Source organism: Betta splendens, chromosome 10 (assembly GCF_900634795.4).
Source record: "Betta splendens chromosome 10, fBetSpl5.4, whole genome shotgun sequence".
Lineage (NCBI taxonomy): Eukaryota > Metazoa > Chordata > Actinopteri > Anabantiformes > Osphronemidae > Betta > Betta splendens.
In genome coordinates this window covers 11,494,442-11,518,125 of record NC_040890.2, presented here as the reverse complement: position 1 = coordinate 11,518,125, position 23,684 = coordinate 11,494,442, and the positions used below count along the sequence as shown (strand labels likewise).

At 43.8% G+C, this 23,684-nt stretch overlaps 1 protein-coding gene across 24 annotated transcripts in view; it reads right to left on the bottom strand.

The window, feature by feature from the left end:
• Positions 1-1,078: 1,078 nt before the first annotated feature.
• LOC114864332 (protocadherin alpha-C2-like) overlaps positions 1,079-23,684 on the bottom strand; it is a 148,399-nt gene continuing 125,793 nt past the window's right edge. For 23 of the 24 annotated variants that reach the window (XM_055512229.1, XM_029165169.3, XM_029165171.3 and 20 more), the window contains 3 exons: positions 12,461-12,525; positions 10,396-10,481; positions 1,079-4,131 (listed from right to left, as the gene is read on the bottom strand). In XM_055512229.1, coding sequence (XP_055368204.1) covers positions 3,824-4,131; positions 10,396-10,481; positions 12,461-12,525 — 459 coding nt within the window. In that variant the 3' untranslated portion in view covers positions 1,079-3,823. Of the gene's footprint in view, positions 4,132-10,395; positions 10,482-12,460; positions 12,526-15,288; positions 17,911-23,684 lie in introns of those variants that run through there. The other variant, XM_029165174.2, reaches the window with a different exon arrangement.

The following is a 23,684-nucleotide window of genomic DNA, read 5'->3' as shown; positions in this document are numbered from 1 at the left end:
ACAAACACTGCGGGCTACATTTCAGCACAGCCTGTTTTCTTGTTTAATCATTTGTTTGTATAGCTTAACTGAGGCAAAATTCAGAAAGACCAGGGCATGTTTTGTAAATGCTCATGGGAATATATAAATGTATTTGTTTTAAATGTGTGGGTCTTAAAGCGTGGTTCCTTCATTAATTTTCATTCTCATCAGTAAGGATGCTAAGATACATTTCACTACATCCTGGGCACCCAACTGTTTTGACCCTCCTGTTTTAAAATAAAAGGCTGTTTCCATAGAGACCATTCCCTAAAGACCTGTAACCATAGCAACTATTCTACAGTATCTGTCTCTCATTGAAATAAATAAATAAAAAAATAAAATGGGATGCTTAAAAAACATGAACTCTTGAACCTTTTTCATCACTATCCACATCCATTATTACATTGCATTTGACTAAAAAATTCAAAATGTTTATGAAAAAAAAAACACAGATGAACACTTTGTCTTCACATAAAGCTTTAAAGTAACTTTTCACAAACTCTTGAGCTTGGTGCTTTAGTAGATGGCAGGATAAAAGTATTGATTAGCAGTGCTGCATTTTATGTAGGCCAAAGTGACTGATGTTTCTGATTTTATTTCTACAAACTCACCCACTGGGATACAACAAATCTACTTACTGCCACTCTATTCAATTATGTTGTGTCTGGAAGCTTCTATTCACAAGGGACTGCTTGCACCATCTGTGGCCTTGGCTTTTCCCAAGGAGAAATAAGGCCTTAAAGCTGGGCAGGTCATTCTGCCTGTGTTTCCTGGTTCTGCAGGGATTGACACTCTTCTAGCGCTCATCATTTCAAAGAAAGAAGACACAGGAGTAAAACAGATGATGCGTTGAATTAACTCTTAAACTCAAATATAAGCAATTCTGATACTAATTTCATAACAAATAACAAATAATGTTTTATTGATTGCATTATTTAAACCGCAACAAAGGTTATATCTGAATTCAACCCTAATCTCCAGCTGATAAACATCACAATACTATAACAACTGCATGTAAAAATGTACAAAGGGCACATCATTAAATAACAACAAATAGTATTTTTAAGAAAGAAAACTTTATTGGTGATTTATAAACAAAACACATTACCACTGTATCCATTTAGGTAAAATAAAAAAAGCCAGAAAATAAATGAAATAAATGTAACTTACTACTTCACTGTCACAGTAGATGAGCAGGTGTACAAAAAGGGGGTTTACAACAGATCCGGGCTGATCCATTAAGGACAGCACATAGCCACCATAGTTCACCACCATACATTGGGAAAGAATGACAGCATGAACGCCCACTAAACAATAGCATACACTACATACATTTTATATTACACTGGAATATTTTTATGCCTTTTTTTAATAGTGAAAGGGAAGTGATAGCTCATCATAGGATCATACATATTTCAGTTACAATATTACAGTGCTAGTAGATCGTCATGTCAAAGCCAGACACAGAGTGTTTTTTTTTTTTTTGCTTTACTTTTTCTCAAAAGCAAAAAAAAAATCATATTTGGTAAAAGAAAAATAATGAAATTGCATTAAAAGGTATCACACTATAGCATTTACAAATATCTAAAGAGGTTTTGTGGATGCCATACAACATCTGTGGAGAGTGAAGATTGTAGTACATAGATGTTTGGCAGAGACAGAAGTACATACAAATATCTTCTGTGTGAGTCATGAAGAAAATGATAATACAAAAGAATAAAATCATAGCCATCTATCTATTCATATATATATTTCTCTATATAGTATGTGTTTCCTTAGAGCAGTACATGCAGCAGCCACTTAATGGAGTGACGTCATACTGAGCCGCACAAGTCTGGAGACGTGGCAACAAGTTACAGGCAAGGGGGGGGAACCAACAGAAGCAAGTCTCGAGGCATACGTGTGCCCCCATTTTCAAAACCTCCTGAGAGGGGATTGGTGGGATATAGCTGTCAGATGGGAATCCCTAGACGCCCATAGTTTAGCAGATTTCAGTTACTAATGTAGAGACAATCTATGAAAAGTCTACGCTACATTTACAGCGTACATAAAAGCTAATATGAGACTCCAGGATCCTAAACAATCAATTTGGAAAATAATTTTCTCTTCTTGCATGTGGAGGAGGAGGGACAGCCCACAGCACCTGCGTCCCCAACCCTCCTACTCTGTGATCTGCCTTATCCCACCCGGCTCCCTCTCATAAATGGCTACAGACAGAAAATGGACAGTGTAAAAGTTAAAAGCACTGAACCGTTGTGCACTTAGAGAAACATCTTACGAGGGTTCAGGGACGTAGACAGCCGACTGGGCTTCTCCAGGCCTCGTCCACATTACTCCATGCTGCTTTCAGCACACCACAATGTTCAGAGCAGGCCAGGAGCGGGGCCAGATCGGAGGGAAGGGGGTAAGGGCAGTGTCTGAGGGTGAATGGGGGTGGGCTCGACATGCAAAAGCAGTTAAAGCTATGATGATAAACAAAAAGGCCAGAGTTTGTTTGAGTGAATCTCTTCAGAGAATAAATGAAAACAGTCTATAAACTTTATCACCACATGTAGTCAGTGGAATGGGTGGCAGAGGGGAAAGGCAGGTGGGGGGAGAAGGATGGTTCGGTTGTAAACTCAAGGTTTCAGGTAAGGACTGGTTTCTACCAAACATTCAATGCAGAAAGCATTTGGCTTTTGCTGCAGCAGGGGGAGAAGAGAAGGTGTAAGGTTTCGTCAGAGTCCACTGACTGAACGTGGAGTCACAAGCCAGCTCAACTGGTCTCTCCCCTCTGTGATCCTCAGGAGAATGCACGTCGCCACATTTCTTTTTTTTTTTTTTACCCCATTTCTTCATCTTTCCGGGGCTCTCCGAGTCCTTCAGTTGGGATTCTGGCTGGAGATGAAGTTCTCTGTGTCCTTCCAATGCAGCGAGCAAATGCAGAGTGATTTCAAAGGATGCTGCTCACCTCCCGAGAGAGTCCATGTACATATGTGCACCGCGGTGGCGACTGTGCGGCGCGGAAAGCTTGCAGTGTCTAGTTTTAAGCACATTTCTTTGATGTCAGTTGACTTTCTCTGCTTTTCCTTTTGCTCCTTCTCTGAAGGTCTCAATTGCTGTCTGTGTCCACTCGGTCATGGTGTGTATGTGTGTGTGTGTGCATTTGTGTTTGCACATTTGAACGCGTGAGCATGCGCGTGTGCATGTGGTCTTATTGAGATTTCAGGAAACACTGACGGTATTAACCAGAAAAATCGGCAGCAGTTTCATGTTAGCCATAGTTTCTGTGACTCATCTGTGCTATTTACAAGAAGTGTGTGTCCAGCTCCAGACTGCATACATCGGTCTCGATCTTCTTTGTCATTCTTTTCCTTGACTGGCACAGAGCGTTTCGTTGTTCATACAAAGTATTCATCTTCTCTCAGAGAGAATGGTATACATATCGTAGTTGGGAAGGCGGTAAGACAGAGGTTCCAACGTGCCCGTTGGGTTAAAGCAGAAACGATTCAAGTTATTAGTCCTTTCTTATTAAACTGTGCCCAACATGTTGACTCAGGGTTTAGAGGCACATAGGGGAGGGAGCAAAATCATTCAATTTATAGTGTAACAAGGCAAGGTCAATAATTTACCCCATGGTAGGACTAAAGGTAAAGTAAATGTTGGTAAGGCCAGCTTCATAACAGAAATTAAAAGGTTGTAGGTGGAAATTAAATTGAAAGTTCTGTCATTTTCACATGTTCTTTTTACCCAGCGGACTCTGGTTGGCACCTCTGTTTTAACACTTTGCCCGTTTCCACTGCTGTTTTCTCGCTCTGCTTCTCTACTCGTCTCCATCATCCTTGCCTTTATCCTTCTTGTCCTTCTTGTCCTTCTTCTTCTTCTTTTTCTTCTTGGCCTCCTCCTTCTTTCCAAAGGTGATGAAATCGCTCTTGTCGTCCTCTCCTCCCTGGTTTTGTCTGATGGATATTATTGCAGGGGAGCCAGGGATAATGAAGGCTTCTGGGGGAACCTCGCCAGGTTTCAGGTGTTGTGGGGGGGCACCGGGTCCACCCGGGCCATAGCGAAAGTGCCAGCTGTTACTGTCTACTCCAGCACCCATTGGGGGCGATACCTCTCCCCCTTCACCATCTGTAAAAAGAGAAAAAAAGGGGGTTCATTTGCTATTTATTGGCTTCAACGCAGCATTTTAAATCATCGTTTTTCAGATGGGTTTCACGGATCCTGCAGTCAACTCAATGAATAGTACCAAGCAAACATGACGTGCACATTTATTCAACTGAAGTATGTGGGTTGGGTCAAAGTGTGGACTGCAAGGTGAGTTCTCTGATCTCCGCACTGGCTACTATAAAAATTTAATTGGTCAATAATGAGGTATTCTATGCACAACGACCATGACATGCTGTTAAAGGAGGCTGTGAAACGGAATAGGAGTCTTCCAAGAAGTGGCCCATGAATGGGCAATGAATCAAAGTCTCCCCCTCGGCCAAAGTTAACATCCGTGCCGCTGTCTGATGAAGCACTAAACGATTCATCACGATGTTAAAGGATGAGCAAGGTCATTTAGTATTTCTGTGTGACTTTCATTTTAGAATTTCATTTTGTTTCCCCAAGTACAGCAACATCGTATTTCTTCATTACAGTACTCGCTTCTGTACTGTATATGGACATACTATTTTTCAATTACACCAATGGCGTCATCCTCGTATCATACAGTATGTGTCTCTATATTCATATCTGTCAGAAGACATCCAAAGTAAAATCCGGGTACAGATAAAAGATCCCCACACACTGATTTTTCTACTCAGTAATGACCTACTTTCCTCACTCGCATCACATGTATTTCTTTTATATTAATATTAATTAAGACCTATACTGTGAGCCATCATTTTCTTATGTGTAATTCTCTTGGATAAATGTAAAACACAGACTCTGGGAACAGAAGATTTGAGTGGGTCATGCATATTGAATTGTTTCACATCACTGTTCCCCAAAAAGCCATTGTGCTTGTACCAACTGTGACAACCCAGTCTGCAGAGAGAAGACCGAACTTGACAAAGAATCTGAGAAGATTAGGACGGGACAGGCGAGATCCTGTCACTGCTTTATCCACATATAGACACAGAGACAGCTAGAGATGCATTCTCTAACAAGGCAAGAGTCTTCCGCCATGGCCGATATGTCCTCATATGACACAACCCTGATTTGATAATCTCAAAAGGAAGCAAGACCAAAACAGGCACACAAAGCTAAACGAAAATTTTAGATGACTGGTGTGCTGGCAGTGATTTGTGTCCACTAACCTGCCTGTAAGAAATAACCCGTCTAACTGGATGTGAGAACATGATGAGACACCAGCTCCCCTGTGCAAACTTATATCCAGAAACAAAACAACACCCTGGAGATTGATGAGTCATGCTGAGAGCCGACAGATGGAAAGGGTAAGGCAGGACAGGGGGGCTTTCTAAAAGGCTCAGCGTCTGATCGCTCTTATCCCTCTTCACATGTTTGTGATGTATTTTTGCCTCATTCCGTTTCTTGATCACAAAAAAACAGAGACACACCTGATACCCATCCCCACACAACCATCGCCGCTACTCGATTCGCCAGCAGCTGGCGCAGAGCAAAACTCGCTCTCTCTCTCCGTTACTCCTGCACAACCTTCTTCTTCTCTTTTCCCTGCCACCACCCCTCTCCTTCCCTCTCTCTCTCTCTGCCTCTCGTTTCCTCTGACCTTTCATTTAATCTAGCGTGAAAACTCAGTCAGCCGGCACCGGTTCCTCCTAGTTATTGACAAAACTCTTGATCGTGCCTATCAGTGTTTATAGTAACATTAATGTGATGGGGTATTAAACAGCTTGTCATCAGTGATAATTGTCAGACACATTAGAGCTGACGATGGTTGCGTAGAAGTACAGGGATGACTGTGGCCCCTAGCCCTGTTACATTTAAAACTCGAATAGCACAAGCTTCTACAATCAACATTTTATCATTACAGTCTGAGTCTCTGGAGTCTCCAGTGTCCCTTCGCTCCCCTAGTGTCGCCCAAGGTTTTCACAGCCACTTAAAATCACCCAAGCTCCATTTTGGCACATCTACTTTATTCATTCCCTTGTCTCGCAAAGCCATTGGCCAGTGGGGCAGAAGCGCAGTGGAGCGCAACGTTACATAACGACCTGAGGAGGAAGAAGAGGGGCCAGGAAGTGCAAGGATGCAGACAGAGAACACAATGCTCGCCCAACAAAAAAAAAACAGACGGCGGGTGGAGGTAAAACGGTTTCAGAGCCTGAAGATGTGCTTCTTTTCTTTGCATGCTGCACAGAAATGTGTGACAAACGGCTGGCGCCGCACCCTTTCCCGGGGCTGCACATGAGCGTGTAGTGTGGTAAAAACTAAACATCATGTTGCAGTCTATTCAAACCCTAATTCTTATTCATGCTTCTGTGTTCTCGCTGCTATGCCTGAGTGCTGATGGAAGAATGCATTTGGACGCCTGCATAAATTATCATATTTTTCCTTATCTGCGAAAAAGTGAATCAGACAAAAAAAAGGATAACGGTCAGGGGTACAGATACAATAACGATGCTTCCTGAGTTTACAACTTCATGTTTGTGTGCCCGTTTCAGTTTCATGCCCGGTTGAGCACCTTGTGATTTGCTCCCAGCTGGATCATGTGGCAGATGGTGGGCACAAGCAGTCCCAAGTGGCAGGGCTCCATGCAGTGAAAATAACACAGAATGTGGCTGTACATGTGGGGGCTTGAGTAGTTCTCTGTGTATCTCTATACAGTATATGTTTGCAAGTGTATGTAGGTGCGATGGTAAAAAAAAAACATGGAGAGGGAGAGATTGATTCATTCTCCTAGGAGTGAACGAGGGAGCGAGTTGGCAGGGTATTTAAAAGGCTTGGAGAGTGAAGGATGGAGACAAACAACAGAATGACAATACCGGGAAACAAATAAGTGAAGTAAATAACAGGAAACAGATGGGAGGGAGAAGCTCAAACGCTGAACAGTCGCCAGGAGCTTCTAGACCCGTCTACCTTATCTTTCTGATTGTGCCAAAACATCCTTTTACACCATCAACACGTTCAACTAAAGGCTGTCGCAATAAAAACAATTTAACATCTACTATATTTTCTCAATTGCCAAACTTTTCATTTTTTATGTTTAAATCCAACGCTCCTTAGTTCAACAAGGCTTAAATGCTCCTTTTTTATATCATGAAATCCATTTCCCCTTGGGTGAAGGTTTCAGTGTGTGGACGGGAGTGAAATCTGTGGTGACAGAGGCGAACAGTAAACCTGCATCTACCACTGCATTACACCAACGCCCCCATTGAAGACTTCCTCTCTTTCTCCAGTCCTCTGCTTCCCACCTCCTTCTAACCTCTAACCCCTACTTTCCACTGATGCCACTGTTTTTTTCATCCCTGTCCTTCAGAGGCTTTAGTCCCACACCATATGTTTGCACCTCTCTCTACATAACACCCCCCTCCTCTCTCTCCTGCCAATATCAGGGGCCATGAATGGTTGCTGTGGAAACTGCATCCTCCAGTGAAGCAGCAGGGCATTGGAAGAAGTCATGGTGATGCTGCTTGTGCTGATGTAGAATAATGGTGCAAGCTCTATTTCTCTGTCCAGCCTAACAGCTCTGCCCCAGCAACAGCAACATTACAGCTTCCTCCTTTTGCAGATCATGCTAGAGTCAATCATTTTTGTTTACTCACTGTTAGTCTGTCCTAAACAGTCTTTCTACATTCCCTTCCACCTTTCCCCTTCATCATTTTCTCTCTTGACTATTTGCAGCGTCTCACTTTACATTCCCCCTATCTCTCTTCTGCCTCTCTGCTCTTCCCTCAAGGGAGTGATTGCAGTTCTGCACAATTCTCTCAATGTGCTCTTGGTTTAGAGATGATGCTGTGCAATACAGAAAGTGACACAGAGGAGAAACACAAAGGGCAGGAGAATACAGATACACATACAGAGAGGCAGACAGAGAGTGAGTGAGATAGACAGCAAGCAGAACCCTGATTTCATTAATGTGGGCCTGTTAATCTGGGCGTGAGCTGTGCTCCATCTGTCACAGTGGGAGCAGCACATGAAGCAGGCAGCCAAAACACACTAAGAAGCAAAGCCAAGCACATACATGCACACACACACAGACAACTCTACAATGAGAGGCACAGAAATCTGCAGATTTGAAATCAGATGGGAAGGAACAGGGTTTTGTCAGCTGTAGCTTTGTGTCTCACATCAACAGAAAAGGAAATGTCTGCGAGGCAAAACAGTGTCCTGTATAGGAAACCCAGATGATACAATATCCTCAACAAAGCAAAGGTCTATACGCTCCAGCTCAAAACCTAAGGACCGCAGCTTGCCTAGCAAACAAAATGACGAAGTCATAAATAGCACAGTCTATGACTCACCGTGATGTGACAGGACACATTGAATCAATATCTTCATTCCTCTTTTTTCTGAGACATGATAAGAACAAACTTGAAAGTCGAAACACAAGTATATCTCATCCAGTGACCCTTCAATAACAGAACAGAGTTCTAAAAATACATGCTTTACAAATTATCCACCTACTTTAACCCTTAGGTGTCCAAAACCAACTCTAAAACCTAGAGCTATTGTAGCTCTCAGTTATTATTTTTATTCCTAACCTGGCTGCTAGTGAGACACAGAAGGGGCAGTTGCTCCTAGGGCAAAGCAAGTTTAGCATGTACACAAAGTGTCACAGCTTAGACCCCCTTAAATCCTTACCAGCTGATTTTGTTAATGCTCAACAACCCTTAAAAGTCAACACTGCTTGTCGTCTTTCGCTGTCTGCCTATGCATCAATCCATCTCTTCCCGTCTCTCATGTTTAAATGTGCCAGCAGGCTGTAAGAAATCAATGAAAATCAATGGTAGAGTGTAGAAGCAGTGTATGTGTGGATATGAGTCAGCCGTTGGCATGTGGGTACTTTTTCTTCCTTCTACAATATTGATAAAAGACAATCAGGACACTTGATACATACTTAATTACAATAAAATTACTCATTAGTTGCACTATTGTTTTTGTCCCAGGCCTTTTACTGCACATATATCTGTCTTGTGTGCTAACCCCTTCATCCTCCTTCTGACCTCTCCCAGGACCCATTTCACTCTGTATCACTCAATCATTTTTGAACTGCACAAAGAAAGTAAAGAGATGACAAGTGAATTATCCTCATTGCATTACCGGCTGCTGGCACTGAGCACACAGTGCATCTTTAGCCATACAATCCTGGGTAGGGGGAAGGGAATCTGACATCAGATTCCTAATACAAAGGCTATGAAATGTCATCAAGCATTGGAGGTGCTGTCACTCAGCTTTGTTTCATTCCAAGGTTCCTGTTTCTTTCATTCTTCCATGACTGTTTTCCAGTATCTTTTTGTATCTTTGTCTCTTACTATTTAGAAAAGGGCGCACAACCTTTGTTCTCTTCTCATGGCTAAATGAAGCGAGTATGTCCCTGACCTGTCATCATTGCTTAACATTATTATACACCAATCTGTTTGAATTAGGTGGAAACGCCGCATGCAAGTCTGTTCCACCCTTGCAAGATCCCTGCATGCCTGACAACAGCGATGCTCCACAGAGGTGTAAAAATGTTAAATTTAGACGTATTGGTTATCAAGCAACAAGCTAACTTGACACTTCCATGTGCGTCACTTGCCTGGGGCTGCTTAACACTAAAGGTACTGCCAATAATTATCATTCTAGTAGAACAACACTTTGAATTTGACTCAGATTTGCAATTTCAAAAGCCCTGCTTTCTGCACAAGATTAATATTTAGACAAAAAGACACCCAGGTGTGCACCAATACAATCTGGGGTTAGAGGTGCAATGCAACCATCCTGTTCTTATTAGGAAAGGGCTCCACATTAAAAGCAGAAGGAATGAAATGTTCTGTTATTTGCCCTCTGTTGTTCAGTGGTTCATATCTCTGTAAACATCTCCCTGATAATGCAGTCAACTAATCAGCCCCTCACTCCTTCTCCCTGTACCGTTTGTCTTCCTGCTTTAGAGACGAGCGATATCCATCTCCACCTACGCAGCACATGTCATTTCCTCTCCTTGCAGCAGTGGGAGGCGTCATGAGTGGGCTTGTGCGATAACAGATTTCCTCATTTTATTACTATCTTGATGTTTCATGGGCTCTTCAGGAATGTACAGTTACTGGTTTAAGATGGCATATTAGACCATTATTTAGAAAGGTGCAGGTGGTTTTCATGATTTCAGGCGTTCTGGAACCCCGTGTGTTTGAAGTTGACGTGTCATTGTATTTAAGATAATCTTTCATTAAGATGAAATCAGAGTTAAAGTTGTGACTAGCATTAGGTGAGCTTGTCTTGACTAATCCTTACCAGCAGCGCTTGAAACAGTGGGCCAGTTCTGAACCAGGACACCCTGGGCACCTTGCATCACTGAGGACTCCTCCATGTGCACCGAGCTGGAACACAGAAAACAAACATGCACGTAAAGACACACAGACAAAATCTTCTTACACGCGCATAGACCTAATTTTACGCTAGCTAGACTTGCTGCTCCCCTTCATAATCTTGTGTCCAAATAACTCCTGTAATGCATGTGATTATGAAACCTTGGTGGCCCACAGCAACTTCAATCCCGCAAAATGCAAAAAAATCAGATTAGGATTAAAATATTTACCCCACATTTTACCAACATTCTCTGGATTATGGATTACAGATGGCAGTTTTTACATTTTCACACCCTCTCTGCGGGATTTCAGCACCCTCCCCTCAACCTAAACCTCCACACTCACTGCAGTGCTCAGCAACAGAAATGCTGAGACAGACCACAGTTCCCTCTCACTGCCTGTGCCTCATATTAAAAAGATTATAGCGTCACGTGGCAACAGTTACACTTTAATCACACCTGTTACAAAAAGAGGTCACAGATTTCTGATATGATTGAGTTGGGTGAAAGAGACCTTAAAGCCTCAGTTGATCAGATAATTTTTATAGATAACCCTCAGTTTCTCAAGTATTTCCTTCTTCAGTACCTATTATTTATAGATACTAAAGATAATTGTTTCTATATGCATCTAGACATTGGTTTTGAGAAACAAAAAAAGAACATTTGGTGATGGGGGCCATTTTATGTACTGCTGAGCACCAGCATCATCAGGGTACACTGATAAAATATTAATGGAATAAGATAGACTCATCATTTTCTTCTCCCACTGTCAATCTGTCTAAACCAGTATAGGCTGAACAAATAAAAGCACCAAAAGACCAAACATGTGTGCATCCATCATTTCACTGCATGCTAAGAAAACACAATCAGCTTCATTAACTTAATTTCACCATAAATTAGTTTTATATAAACAGGTCCATGTCATGGAATGATATTTAGGTTTGATATCCAAAAAAATAAATCGCTGTTAAGCTGTGCAGTATATAAACACATCAACTTAGCTTGACCAGGAAAAAAGCCAACCAGAAACAAAGAAGATGGTGAATTAAACTGAAGCACATTAACTCTCCATAATCCATACAGTAATTATGGAGAAAATCTGTTTTACATTAGTGGCTCCTGTTAATCTGACAGTGACGTCAAACTGCTCACATAAATAAATACAACACATCTTGTATCGGTATGAAGACAAATCATGTATTACTGTTCAGATGTGTTGTCATTGTTTATATGCATCAGCAATACAGGATCCTGCATATGAATTGAGAGCAACAGGCACTGCATTACACTTGCAGATTGACCACCAGCACTAAAGTCAGAATACAAATCAGTTTAGTATAAATTAAATTACTCATGCAATGACAGATAGACCCATGCCTCTGAGCGGCAATAACCAAATTTTGTTCAGTTGGTGCCGCGCTGCCATTTACTGGTTGTCTCTTCTTCTACACTGTCATCAGAATAAAGACCCACTTATCGGTGCACTAACATTTATATGTATTATTTTAAAACTTCAGATATGATATTCTACAAGGAGCTGGAAATCCATTGTTTGGCTGCACACTGGGAAACTAAAATGCATACTGCATGTGTAAAAACAACATTGTTAATATTAAAAATTAGAAAGCATCAATCCTTCCCTCCTGAAATCACATGTTCGTGATAACTGCATCTTTACTGCGATAGGCCAATGAAAAACCTTCAGTGTGTCACCTGGCTCTGTCGTGGGGCAGTTTACATTTAGTCAATAAACACTATCCTTATATTAGACGGATATTATCAGGGCGGACCCATGCAGACATGTTGAGGGGACAGACAATAGCAGTGGTTAACTTATCTGTGTGAAAATATTATCTTTGCCTTGCACTACAGGATGACAGTGTGTTCTTTGTGAAAAAAATGTAAAATGTTTATCTGGTGCCATTTTCTCTTTTGCTACTGAGAGGTGTGATGAGATACTTATTGCAAAGTGGTGAAAAATAGGATGCTTACCTCTGCATTACACCTCCTGCTCTCAGGGAGGCTGAGTATCTCCAGTCTGTGTTTGGTGCCTTGGGCTGGAAGAGAGAGCGAGAGGAATTGAGTCTTAAGTACAGGCGAAAGCTAATACCACCTAATTAATAAGTCATGGCGAGAGTTGCTAGTGAATGCACCTCACGTACATACACAAGCACAGAAACTCCATCTCACACACACAATCATCACAGTGGCAGCTTTTCTCTGTATTGGGAGAGAAGTGATTAATGAAAAGTAGCTTGTAGGGGCTCTCCACACTTTCCAGTCTCCTCAACAGCCCACTGATTGCCGTATCCTGTGGACATAGACGCTGGCTTTGCAACCCAAAGTCACTTCTTCTACTTTCTAAATCCTCGCCACCCTCCTTGGTATTTTTCCTTCCTGCAGTAACCTCCTTTCCTCTGCCTTTGTATGTTTTCCATCCCCTCCCCTCTGCTGCTAACTTCCTTCGCCTTGTTATATCCTTGTTAGACTTGAATCAAAACCTGGCGTTAAACTGGTACATGGCCCGCCTGAGTCATTCTGACAAACCTCACCATGGTAACCGTGCAGAGTCCAGTGTACATCCTACCCTCCACCCACCTCCCTCCATCATTTCACTCTTGTGAAGGTCACAGGTGGAGAAAGGAGGGAGGAGGGCAGATATCAGATTAACTCCCTCTGCTCTACATCTAGACACAGACATATGCACACATTATAATCACTGGCACAGTACATGTCTCCCACTGATGCAAGTCTTTAGATGAATCATAATGTGTGATTTCCATGCTTGTACTTTCTATTTCCAAAATGAACTACATACATTTATTCTGTAAGACCATACACATGGAGCAGCAGAATTCACTGTTTACTTGATCACATTACTGAGATAAGAATTCTATTTCTTCATATCTTTATCTGAACCACCAGCAGAGGTAAACCAGTCTGACCGAGGACACTAAATCCTCCCGGCTTGGCCATGCGGATCATGAGAAGACCCATTTGCAATACCATTTTCTTTCAGATATGACAGATGTGCACTTGCTGCTGAGGCTGCATTGACCTCTGTGGCTCTGCAGTGGACATTCATCAACCCTGAAATCCAATATTTGGTGTTAATGAGAGAAGTCTGGTATTCCTCCTTGTCATTCAGACATAGCAGAGGAACATGCAGTAGTGATGCAGGTACTCCAGCATTTAAGACACACAATGAAAATTAATGGTTTGAGTCTAAGTTAAAACAAATCAGCATTTTACAATGGCATTAGAAGCCTAAATAAAAGATCTGTTTACAGATCATTGTGGGAAAGAGAATAGAACCAGGTTGTCAATAAATGAATGAATTGCATTCTAAAATCTTTGCCTTGTTGCATCAAGGCGTACAGTATGGAATTAAATAAGCAAGTAACAAAACCAAAAACATATACAGAGCTGAAACAAAAGCATGTTTCACGATAAGCATGACATCCTCTAATGGAAGACAATAAAAAGCCAGTGCCTTCTGTTTCATAATTTTAAAGGGAGAGCCAGAAATAAGTAGAAACATATTAGGACTGGCTTTTATTGCATTTCTTTTTGAGCCTGGTTTTATGCTGCAAGTGAAGCTTTTTCTTCGCTTTTTCCTCCGTTCTCTTCTCTCCCTCTGCGTGAACACTCCCAGCATGGATACAGAGCTCGCACCTCCGCCATCAACACTGTGTCCAATCACCTTTCTTTCCTGGCCTGATCTGCGCAGAGCCAGCCAATGCACGCTCAGTACCCAACAACACATTGCTGCCTGATAATTACATAGCAAGAACAAGCATGACTGGCATTTAATGAGGAACACAGAGTGTTATGAGAACAGTTACGTTTCCTTATGTTTACTTATTTATTTATTCATTAGTTGTTTTCATGTATCATTCCCTGCATTGCACAGACACATTTAGTGCTTTAGTGGCGAACATAATAATGTATAAAAGTTAATGTTTCGAGCAACATCCTTTGTTTTAGAAATGATAGAAACAACTCTGTGCATGTCATCAACTGCTAAGACGCGACAGACACCGTAAAATGAAACGCTAAATGAAAAACAAACACCATCTCTCACTCATTCGTTGCTTCTTAACATATTCTCAAACTGTGGCGTACTGTTCAGGACCAGGGACGTACGTGATCAGAAGAGGATATTTTGGTGCAATGGAGCTTGTTGCTGACAAAGGCTTCACTATTTTTACCTCCGTAGAATGACCAGTAAATGCCCCCAGGAAGAGCTGGAGGTGAATATTGTGGCACACTGCCCACATCAGATAAATAACCCTGAGTGTGTGGGGTCATGGGTGAACGAGCTGAGAGTACAGAATAAGAAACTGGGAGGAAAAAGAGAGGAGGCTGTTAAGAAATGCTATGACTACAGCTCTTTGCATAAATGCAAAGGAAAGATCCACATTTTGCAGAGTGAATCATCAGGCAACAACTTCAAGCACCATGCAGTAAATGCCACAAAACAAACCACCACTGGAGACAATACCAATATCGGAACAACACACCTCAACAAAATGGTGGCAACTCATCTCTCATTGTAATGGACGTAAGTTTGATTCAACTTATACAGGTAGTTTTTAGCAGTGGACTAAAATGACCTGATGCAAGGAACTATATATTTTTAAATACATCTTCAAAGGAACAGATGAAAAGCTACAACAATAAATTTCAGCAGCAGGAAAGTTGCCCTCGAGCAAAACCTGAACCACGACTGGAGAATTTCCCTTTTGCGCTTTGTGTGTCATTTACTACTGTTACAGGGCCAAAAATAATAACACCCTGAGGTCACACCAGGCACACACCTGCATGGCAGTAACATCTGGCACACTGAGACGCCGCACAAATATCTGACTCTGTCCACTGTGGCTGGTGACATAGCCCGAGCCCCATGTGCCACTGTGCGGCCGTCCTGTGTTGTAGAACATAAACGTGTCGCTTCCCGATGTGGCAGTCAGACACGTCTTGTAACAGTACGTTTTAGTCAAGGAACCGTTTCCCCGCACTTCAATGTAATGTGGTTCCACTTTGAGGTCACGCCGCACAGCCATATTGCTGTTTGGCTGCCCTGCGCTCGCGGGTCTTGGTGCACCCCCACCACCTGCTGGGGTGCCCCCCTCTGGCACATTCTTCTTGGATACGCAACATGGACAGCAGGACCCAGGCTGCGTACAATAGGCATGGCAACGCACGATGGCCAGTACAAAGACGGTGACCAGAAACACAAACGTTGTCGCACACAGGGCAATGATGAGGTAAAGAGTGACGTTGGAGAACATTAAGGGGCTGTTGGGCCTGATGATGCGTTTGGGGTCGGGGGCCACCTTGGGTGGCAGCTCCATCACATGCACGTGGATGGTGGCAGTGGAGGAAAGCGGTGGTAGGCCATTATCGTGCACCAGGACAGTCAGAATGAAGTAGGTGGAGTTGTCCTCGATGACCCGTCTCGTGGTGCGGATCTCGCCTGTGTACTCATGCACCTTGAACAGGTCGATGTCTGTGTTGGTCTGCTCCAGGCCATAGTGCAGCCAAGCGTTCTGCCCTGCATCACCATCCCATGCCATCACTTTGCTCACCAACACTCCTGCTTCAGCATTTTTCAATAGCGTCTCTGTGGTGCGGCTCCCGTTGGAGGGTGGATACATAATCCGGGGCGCGTGGTCATTCTGGTCCATGATGTAAACATAGACTGTGGCCACGCGGCTGAGGGGAGGTACACCATTGTCCTGGGCTTTGATCTGAAAGTGAAACTCTCTCAGCTTCTCAAAGTCGAACGCTCGCAGGGCATAGGCCTCGCCGGTGTTGGGTTTGATGCTGACGTAGCTGGCTACGGGGATGCCGTGGTTGTTGTCATTAAGAACAGTATAGGTGACGCGTGCATTTTCTGCAGTGTCAGCGTCTGTGGCCTTGACAACGCACAGAGGCGCCCCGGGAGCATTGTTCTCAGTGATGTAAACCGTGTAAGACGTCTGTTCGAAGCGAGGCGGGTTATCGTTCACGTCTGCCACCTCTATCTTAAAGGTCATCCGGGACGACAGCGGTGGCGTGCCGCCGTCCACGGCGCTGACAGTGACGTTGTAGGAGGAGACGGTCTCTCTGTCCAGGAACGCAGATGTCATGATGGTGTAGTGGTTCCGTAAAGACTTGATCCTAAAAGGCAGGTGAGGCATGATCTCCAGGGTGACTTGCTTGTTCTGCCCGGAGTCATGGTCATTCACGCTGATCAGCGCTACGACCGTATCCGCCCGGGCGTCTTCTCGCACAGGGCTGGACAGTGAAGACAGGACAATCTCAGGAATGTTGTCATTGACATCTAAAATCTCTACTACTACTTTACAGTGGACCGCCACAGGAGCTGGGCCTTTGTCCATAGCCTGTATGTACATTTCATATGAGTTTGTCTCCTCATAGTCTACATTGTTTTTGACTCGAATTTCCCCCGTGTTTGTGTCCATGGAAAACATCTGTCTGACTCTCTCTGGGGTGTAGCTGCTGAAGGAGTAGAAGACCTCCCCATTGGAGCCTTCATCGGGGTCTGTTGCATTTAACTTGATAACAAGCGTGCCCTTTGGAGAGTTTTCAGACAGTTTCACTTTGTACACGGAGCTGTCAAACGCAGGCACGTTGTCATTGGCATCAAGGATGCGCACATTGATTTTGGCAGTGCCAGTTCGCTGTGGGGTGCCTCCATCCATCGCTGTAAGGATGAGCTGATGAGAGGCCATCTGCTCCCGGTCAAAGGGCTTTTTCAGAATAAGCTCGATGTGCTTATTATTGGAAAAAGGCTTAATGGAGTCCAGCGTGAGGTGGTCGTTTGGGCTGAGTCGGTACTGCTTGACGGAATTGGAGCCGTCGTCTGCATCCTGAGCTCCCTCGATGTGGAACCGCGAGCCCGTCGCGGCAGACTCCGACACCTCCAGCTGATATTCATCTCGAGGGAACTGTGGCGCGTTGTCGTTCACGTCCGAGATTTCCACCTCCACTTTGTGCTGCTCGAGCGGGTTCTCCAAGACCACCTCGAGGTTAAACAAACAGGTGCCGCTGAGTTCACAAACTGTCTCTCGGTCGATGCGGTCACTCACCACCAGCTTCCCGGTTTTGTGGTTGATGGTGAAATACCTCCGCGCGCTGTCCGACGTTATTCGGATGCGCCGGGTGGAAAGTTTTCTCAGGTCCAGACTCAAATCGCGGACGATGTCGCCGACCAGTGCCCCGTTCTCCAGCTCCTCCGGAATGGTGTATCTAATTTGTGCATAACTGATGCCACTGAGTACAAAAATAAACAAATACAACGAAAAAGGCACATTGTCCCTTGGACTGTAACAGCATCGCAGCGTCACCGCCATCGCAGGCACGCAGGTTTTGCAGACGGGTTGGAGGAATCTTTCCGTCTTTTCAGCGCGCAGTGTGTCCCCACCCACCTCATTAAAAACAAGGGAATAGTCCGACTATGTGCACGGCGACCACCGCATTCTCTCAGGTGCCTCTTTAAAGCACACGTCCCCCCGTGCATCCATGCTTCCCTTTGTCCGCATGAGGGATGTTTTCAAATTCCTCTTTCCCACAAGCGAGGCTGACTCCTTCCACTGATGCTGCCTATTGGTCTGCCTCCGTCTCTGCTGTGTGGTGATGGGCGAAAGGGGAGGGGGAGCCACTCGCTCAAATGATGCTGGCCGCATTTCAGCACCTCCGATGAAATGATCGCGCACAATCTAATACAAATAAAAACCAGCGGAGCAAAATTCTCGACTTTAATCATCCATCGCTAAACCAGGACGTGCATATGCCACCCGATACGACCAAAACATTTTTTGCCGGAGAAATTATTTTAACGCAATCCTTCTTTTTTTGTCAGCGCCACCGCCCTTTTCATTGTGCGCCGGGAAACTGATTTATGAACCAGCCCGGCGATTAGAATTTCTCATTTATGCAAACCCACAATTACTCGGGGAGCCTGCAGCGAAATGGAAAAGCTGATTTCTGATACATGCAGATGGTAGAGTATTTTGAAGAAAAGGGGAAGCCTAAATGAATAGCGTAAAGGCGCCATGCGACTTTGTTACGCTCAGGATTTTTTTAAATTCTTTTCTAAAGAGGGAAAACGAGCGTTTTCGTCTTTCTTCACACTATCAGACCCAACGTGCGGCTGGATCTGTTAGATTCCGTTCGGTAGCCAGGTGCTGAAACCGTAGTAGAAACCATTTAATCCAGACAGTTTAAATACGCAATAAAACCTTTTTTCAGACAGGGAAATATTTAATTCTGCTGTAAATATGCACAAATCCATGATCTGTTCCTCCCTGACATCACTTAGCCCTACAGAGACAGCCGACGATCCTTCAGCTCCCATTGGACACGTGCTGCAGAACCCTAAGCACCACAGGTTCATTCCCCAATAAAAGACAAAACTGACGTTGTCATGAGGTTGTTCTCCAGTGACCTTTTGACCACAGCACTTTTCATTTAATACTCATGTCACCTGTAACTATTTTTGTCTGCAGATCCACAGACGTCACTTAAAACAGAATAACAAACTAAATGTTTTGACATTACAATAAAAACAACCCGATGAAAAAAAAAAAAAACACATGTTAAACTGATTCAGTGCAACTGCATAGTTTATTTTGTGAAAAAGCAGCTTTGTAGGAGTCTGAACCTTCTAGTTTCGCCCCTGCCACTGGGCCAAGCCGCGCGTCCAATGCCCACATTCTCTTTTACCTACTGGAACTCAGCCACTCTCACCCACAATCTGCCCACGGCAATGACAGAGCTTGGCATCCAGGGGGACAAGAAGAAGACAGTGAGTCACTCAGATGGTGCTAGTAGATGCGCGGATACAGAACGGCTCTTCACACTACAAGGCAATGAGGGGGAGGTGGTGAAATGGGAAACTGGAGAAGCAGACAAATGTTCGTCGAAGAAAGGGATTATAAATGCATCGCTTTCACAGTGTGCGTGTAAATGCTTCTCTCTCTTTAGTGGCAGGAGCAATGGTCATAAAATGTTGAATATTGCACATCTTACATTACTTGTATTTCAAATTACCTTCTATTTACATGACTTCTGTTGAACTTTTTAAAAGGTTACTGTAGCTGCTTGGTTTCTCTCTGAATTATTATCTCAGATCTGGCCTGGTCTCAGATGGGTCTACGTGCATGGTCTGCCACTAATCGTGACATTTAGCAAACAACCCCTATGGGATTTTGGAAGCAGAATGTTTAGGGATGATACAGCAGCGGAAACGTTTATCTAGTCAACAAACACCTGAATCCGCAGCTAACCTTTGGGCACTTCCCTCTCATGCTCCTCTTTTCCACTCCACCGTCCTGCATTTAATATGTTACAGCTCCATCACACCTTTTTCTAAAACACCCATCTGTTTCTGCCTTAATTGCAAGTCGCTGAGCTGTGGACTACTTCATTTTTCACCCAAGGGTGCCACAGATAGAGCTATCACTTGCTGCCTGTTAAGCATCAACACCCTCAAATTTCCAAACAGCAAATTGTCAGCAATGAATTCATTTGCCCGTCAGTTCATTGACATTGGTGATTTTTTGCAATGTCACCGCTCCTGACTAACCTCTCCCTGTTTTTCATTTTCCCTAATCGCCTCGCCACTCTGGAGTTTGTCCAGCTGTGCCTCTGACGACATCCGCTGCTTCAGCTGAGGGCTATTTAGGGGGCATTCTGGGATATAAAGCCGACTAAAAAGATGGCTTTACAGGGATGGAAATTTGACAGATATAAAGGAAAACTATATAATTAGATTTAAAAAAAGATTAAAACAGTCTCTTTGTTCTAAAGCTTTCAAATTATTAACATCCCCTATACCATCAATTATATATAGTCACTACATTAATAACACTGTCTTCACTTGCAATCTGGCTCATTCATAGTGTAAGAGGACACTCTAAAAGCCATTCATTTTTCTTTTTCATAAGAACCCCCCCATCAGTCAAAGTGAGTCAGATTACAGCAGAGATTCACAGAAACAGGTCATGCCTGGGCTATCATGAAAGATTCCTTACACCACTCCCTCAATCAACACAAACAGAGGAAGTAGTGCAATGTTAAAGGGCACATCTGCCTGTTGGCATGTATACAGCATTCATTCTCAGATGCGCATGTGCAATACAAACACATTCTTACAGATGCCATTTAGAAACAAAGGTTAAATTTAGAGATGAAGCTGCCCAAACCTTGTCCTAACAACTGCTTTGCAAGGAGCTACCCTTAGCGGGTGTGGTCATGAATACTGAGCTGGTAGCATGAAAAAAAAAAAAAACACAAATTTACTGTGAGAATTGTGGGGCAATAAATTAAGAGTTCATCAAATGATAATTTAAGAGCTGGGTAGACCTGTCTCTGTATATTAACACTTTTTTAGATAAAACCAGGTCAGTGGCAGTAGTGGAAGAGGCTGCGTAGCCATGAACAAGATGAACTAGTGGTGAGAAAGACAGTGAAATTGGTCCCTCTGTTGGAACAAATTGGTAGTACAAGGGTTGGACACATGATCATCACCCCACTGCCCATCCATTTAGGCTTTCTCATTAAGCCTAAGCACTAAAACCTAATCCCAGCTATGAGCGTGTGCTTGGCAGAGAGAGAGAGAGAGAGAGAGAGAGAGAGAGAGAGAGAGAAAGAAGGAGGACACGGGAATCGGTGGCCGACATTTTCTTTCTCATTTCCAATGCAGTAGCCATAATGGATTGCAAAATCAAACAATGCACTGTCAAGGTAGAATTAATTAACATTAATAACATGAAACATTTATACATGAAAGTATAAATGTATAAATTATTAACTACAACTTCTGTACAAAATTTGTAAAATGTATATGTAAAATGTTACATATACATAGAAGCAGATAAGGTGCTTCTGGATATTCTATATCTTGATATAATAAGGGAAATAAATAATCTTCTATCACACACAATGTAGTACAATCTGCCTTATGATTTTGCTGTTACTTAGGAAAAACTTATGTTGAAAAGGCTCCAGAACAAAAGTCCCATGCTAACTGTTATCCTTTTACTCAGGTGAAATGCAGTCCGAGGGCAGAGGATGCATTCACTGTGTGTTTGTTTGTGCTGATCCCCTTGTGAGCCTTGCTTTCAAAAATAAAGGGCACGAGAGGACTAAAAGTAGCTCAAATCCCCCCTCTGGGGGTCTGCAAGGGTTAAACACTTCCTTGGTCGTCCTGGTTGAGCCTTTGCATAAATCAAACTGATTCTTGTTGTGCTTCTGAACAAAGCTATCAGGAAATGCAGGCAGGCTTTGGATACTTCCCTCTTAGGATGTGCTGGCTTTGTATCCTTGGCGGATGGGAAAGGATGAAACCCGTGGTTCTGAGCATGACAAAGCTAATCTAATGACTGCGAAAACATCCTGATGCCACTAAGAGGGAGCACGGATGGAAGACGGGTCGGTTGAAGTGGTGGAGACGGGAGGGGTGGTGATAAGTTCTTCATGTTTTCCGTGACCAATTGTAAGCTTGTGATGTTCTCACTCATCTGCAGGCCATGTATTTAATGTTCGTGGTCCAGTTCATAAGCTCTAATTTTCAGGATATCTCACGCCCAGGGCTCGGGTGCGCTACTGCCTTTTGTCAATTCCTCCAAAGCCCTCTCACTTTTAGGCAAGTTTTCTAATATTTCCCTCTGTAGCTCACGGTCTGACTTGGCATTTCAGCTCAAGATGCTGCACCAAACACGTTCAGTCTCCCTCTCCATCTCTCCTGCCTCCTATTGAGTCCACCATGTTTCCTTCCTGCTTGAATGTACAGCACACGCTGGGATGGATGCCTGGGTGGGGGTGGGTACATACTGGCAGCCTGCTGGAAACAGACTACTTCATCATTTCATTACGGCTAAGAGCAGTCTCCATGGCAACCACAGACAGCAGCACTAACCTCTCTCACACAAAGGACACACCCTTGTGAAGGAGAAAAACAGGAAGTGTTACAACAGGCATGTGCGAGACAGACATTAATACAGAAAGAGGAATGAAAACACTTTTACCATAAAATAAAACCACTGAGGGTTTTGCACATAGATTTGCCCATATACATTAAATATGTCTACACACAGGACTGGTGAATGATGAGACTGTACTCCAATCTCTGACCACTTACTCCTGAGCCTCAAAAAGGATAATGCACTCTACCATCAATAATTGATTGCTTTTGCAGCATTAGCGCCGTGTTAGAAGCTTTTATAAGATACAATGCAAACATCAGCTCTACATCATCTGCCACCAAAAAGCGTTTCCCCTATATTTTGTGTTAGTACTATTATTGAGGCACAGCAGGCAACTTCCAATTAATGCAGACGGACTTGCAATTCTATAAAATATTCTACAACACGAAACACCGATGACCTGACGGCTGCGTGGGTAAAAACGCATCTCCTTCGACCGCTGTGTCCATTTGCCCCGCCCAACCGGTTAAGCTGTGATTGACACTTGGCCCCGCCGTCCCCGCCCAGCCGCAGAGCAGGAATAGAACTGAGCCGAGAGGAGCCGATACCTCCGTCGGCGCCGAAGCTCCCTGCTGCTACGGCTGCTGCAGCGAGTATAGCGGAAAATTACTTGCCCCTCCCCCCTCTGTCACATTCACAGAGAGCCGCAGCACGCGCAACACACACTCAACCACTTTTACGCAGAGAGGGAGGCAGCTCCGGGCATTGTTTCGGGGCGCACGGCTCGGCCAGCGTGTGCATGTTGCAGAGACTCTCCGGAGAAAACGGGGAAGCAATTACCCGGCGCAGGTTCAGCTGGATGGCGCATGTAGCGCGCTGCCATCTTTAAATCACACGGTGACCCACTTATAAGCCTCGCACAGCCCGCGCGCATCGCCTGCAATATGTGTTCAGCGTGAAAGCCCCGGTTCATCCTCCTTCACACTGAACCAACCAAACGAGCAGAGTTTTGACAGCTCAGGCCACGCTTGTTTGTGCTGGACCACTCCCTGAAATGAGGTCATAGCGTCTGAGTGACTCAAAGCGTCACATCAACCAACACAGTGTACAGCACGCCTCACGTAGTATATCTGACCGCACTGCACCCGTTCCACTCAGTAACAGATTATTGAATCAATACAGCTGGCACATACATAAAAAGGCAAAATTAACCACTGTCAAATTCAATCCAAATACAATAAGCGATGCGCGTCTGTTCTGTTTAATATCCGCGGATCAGG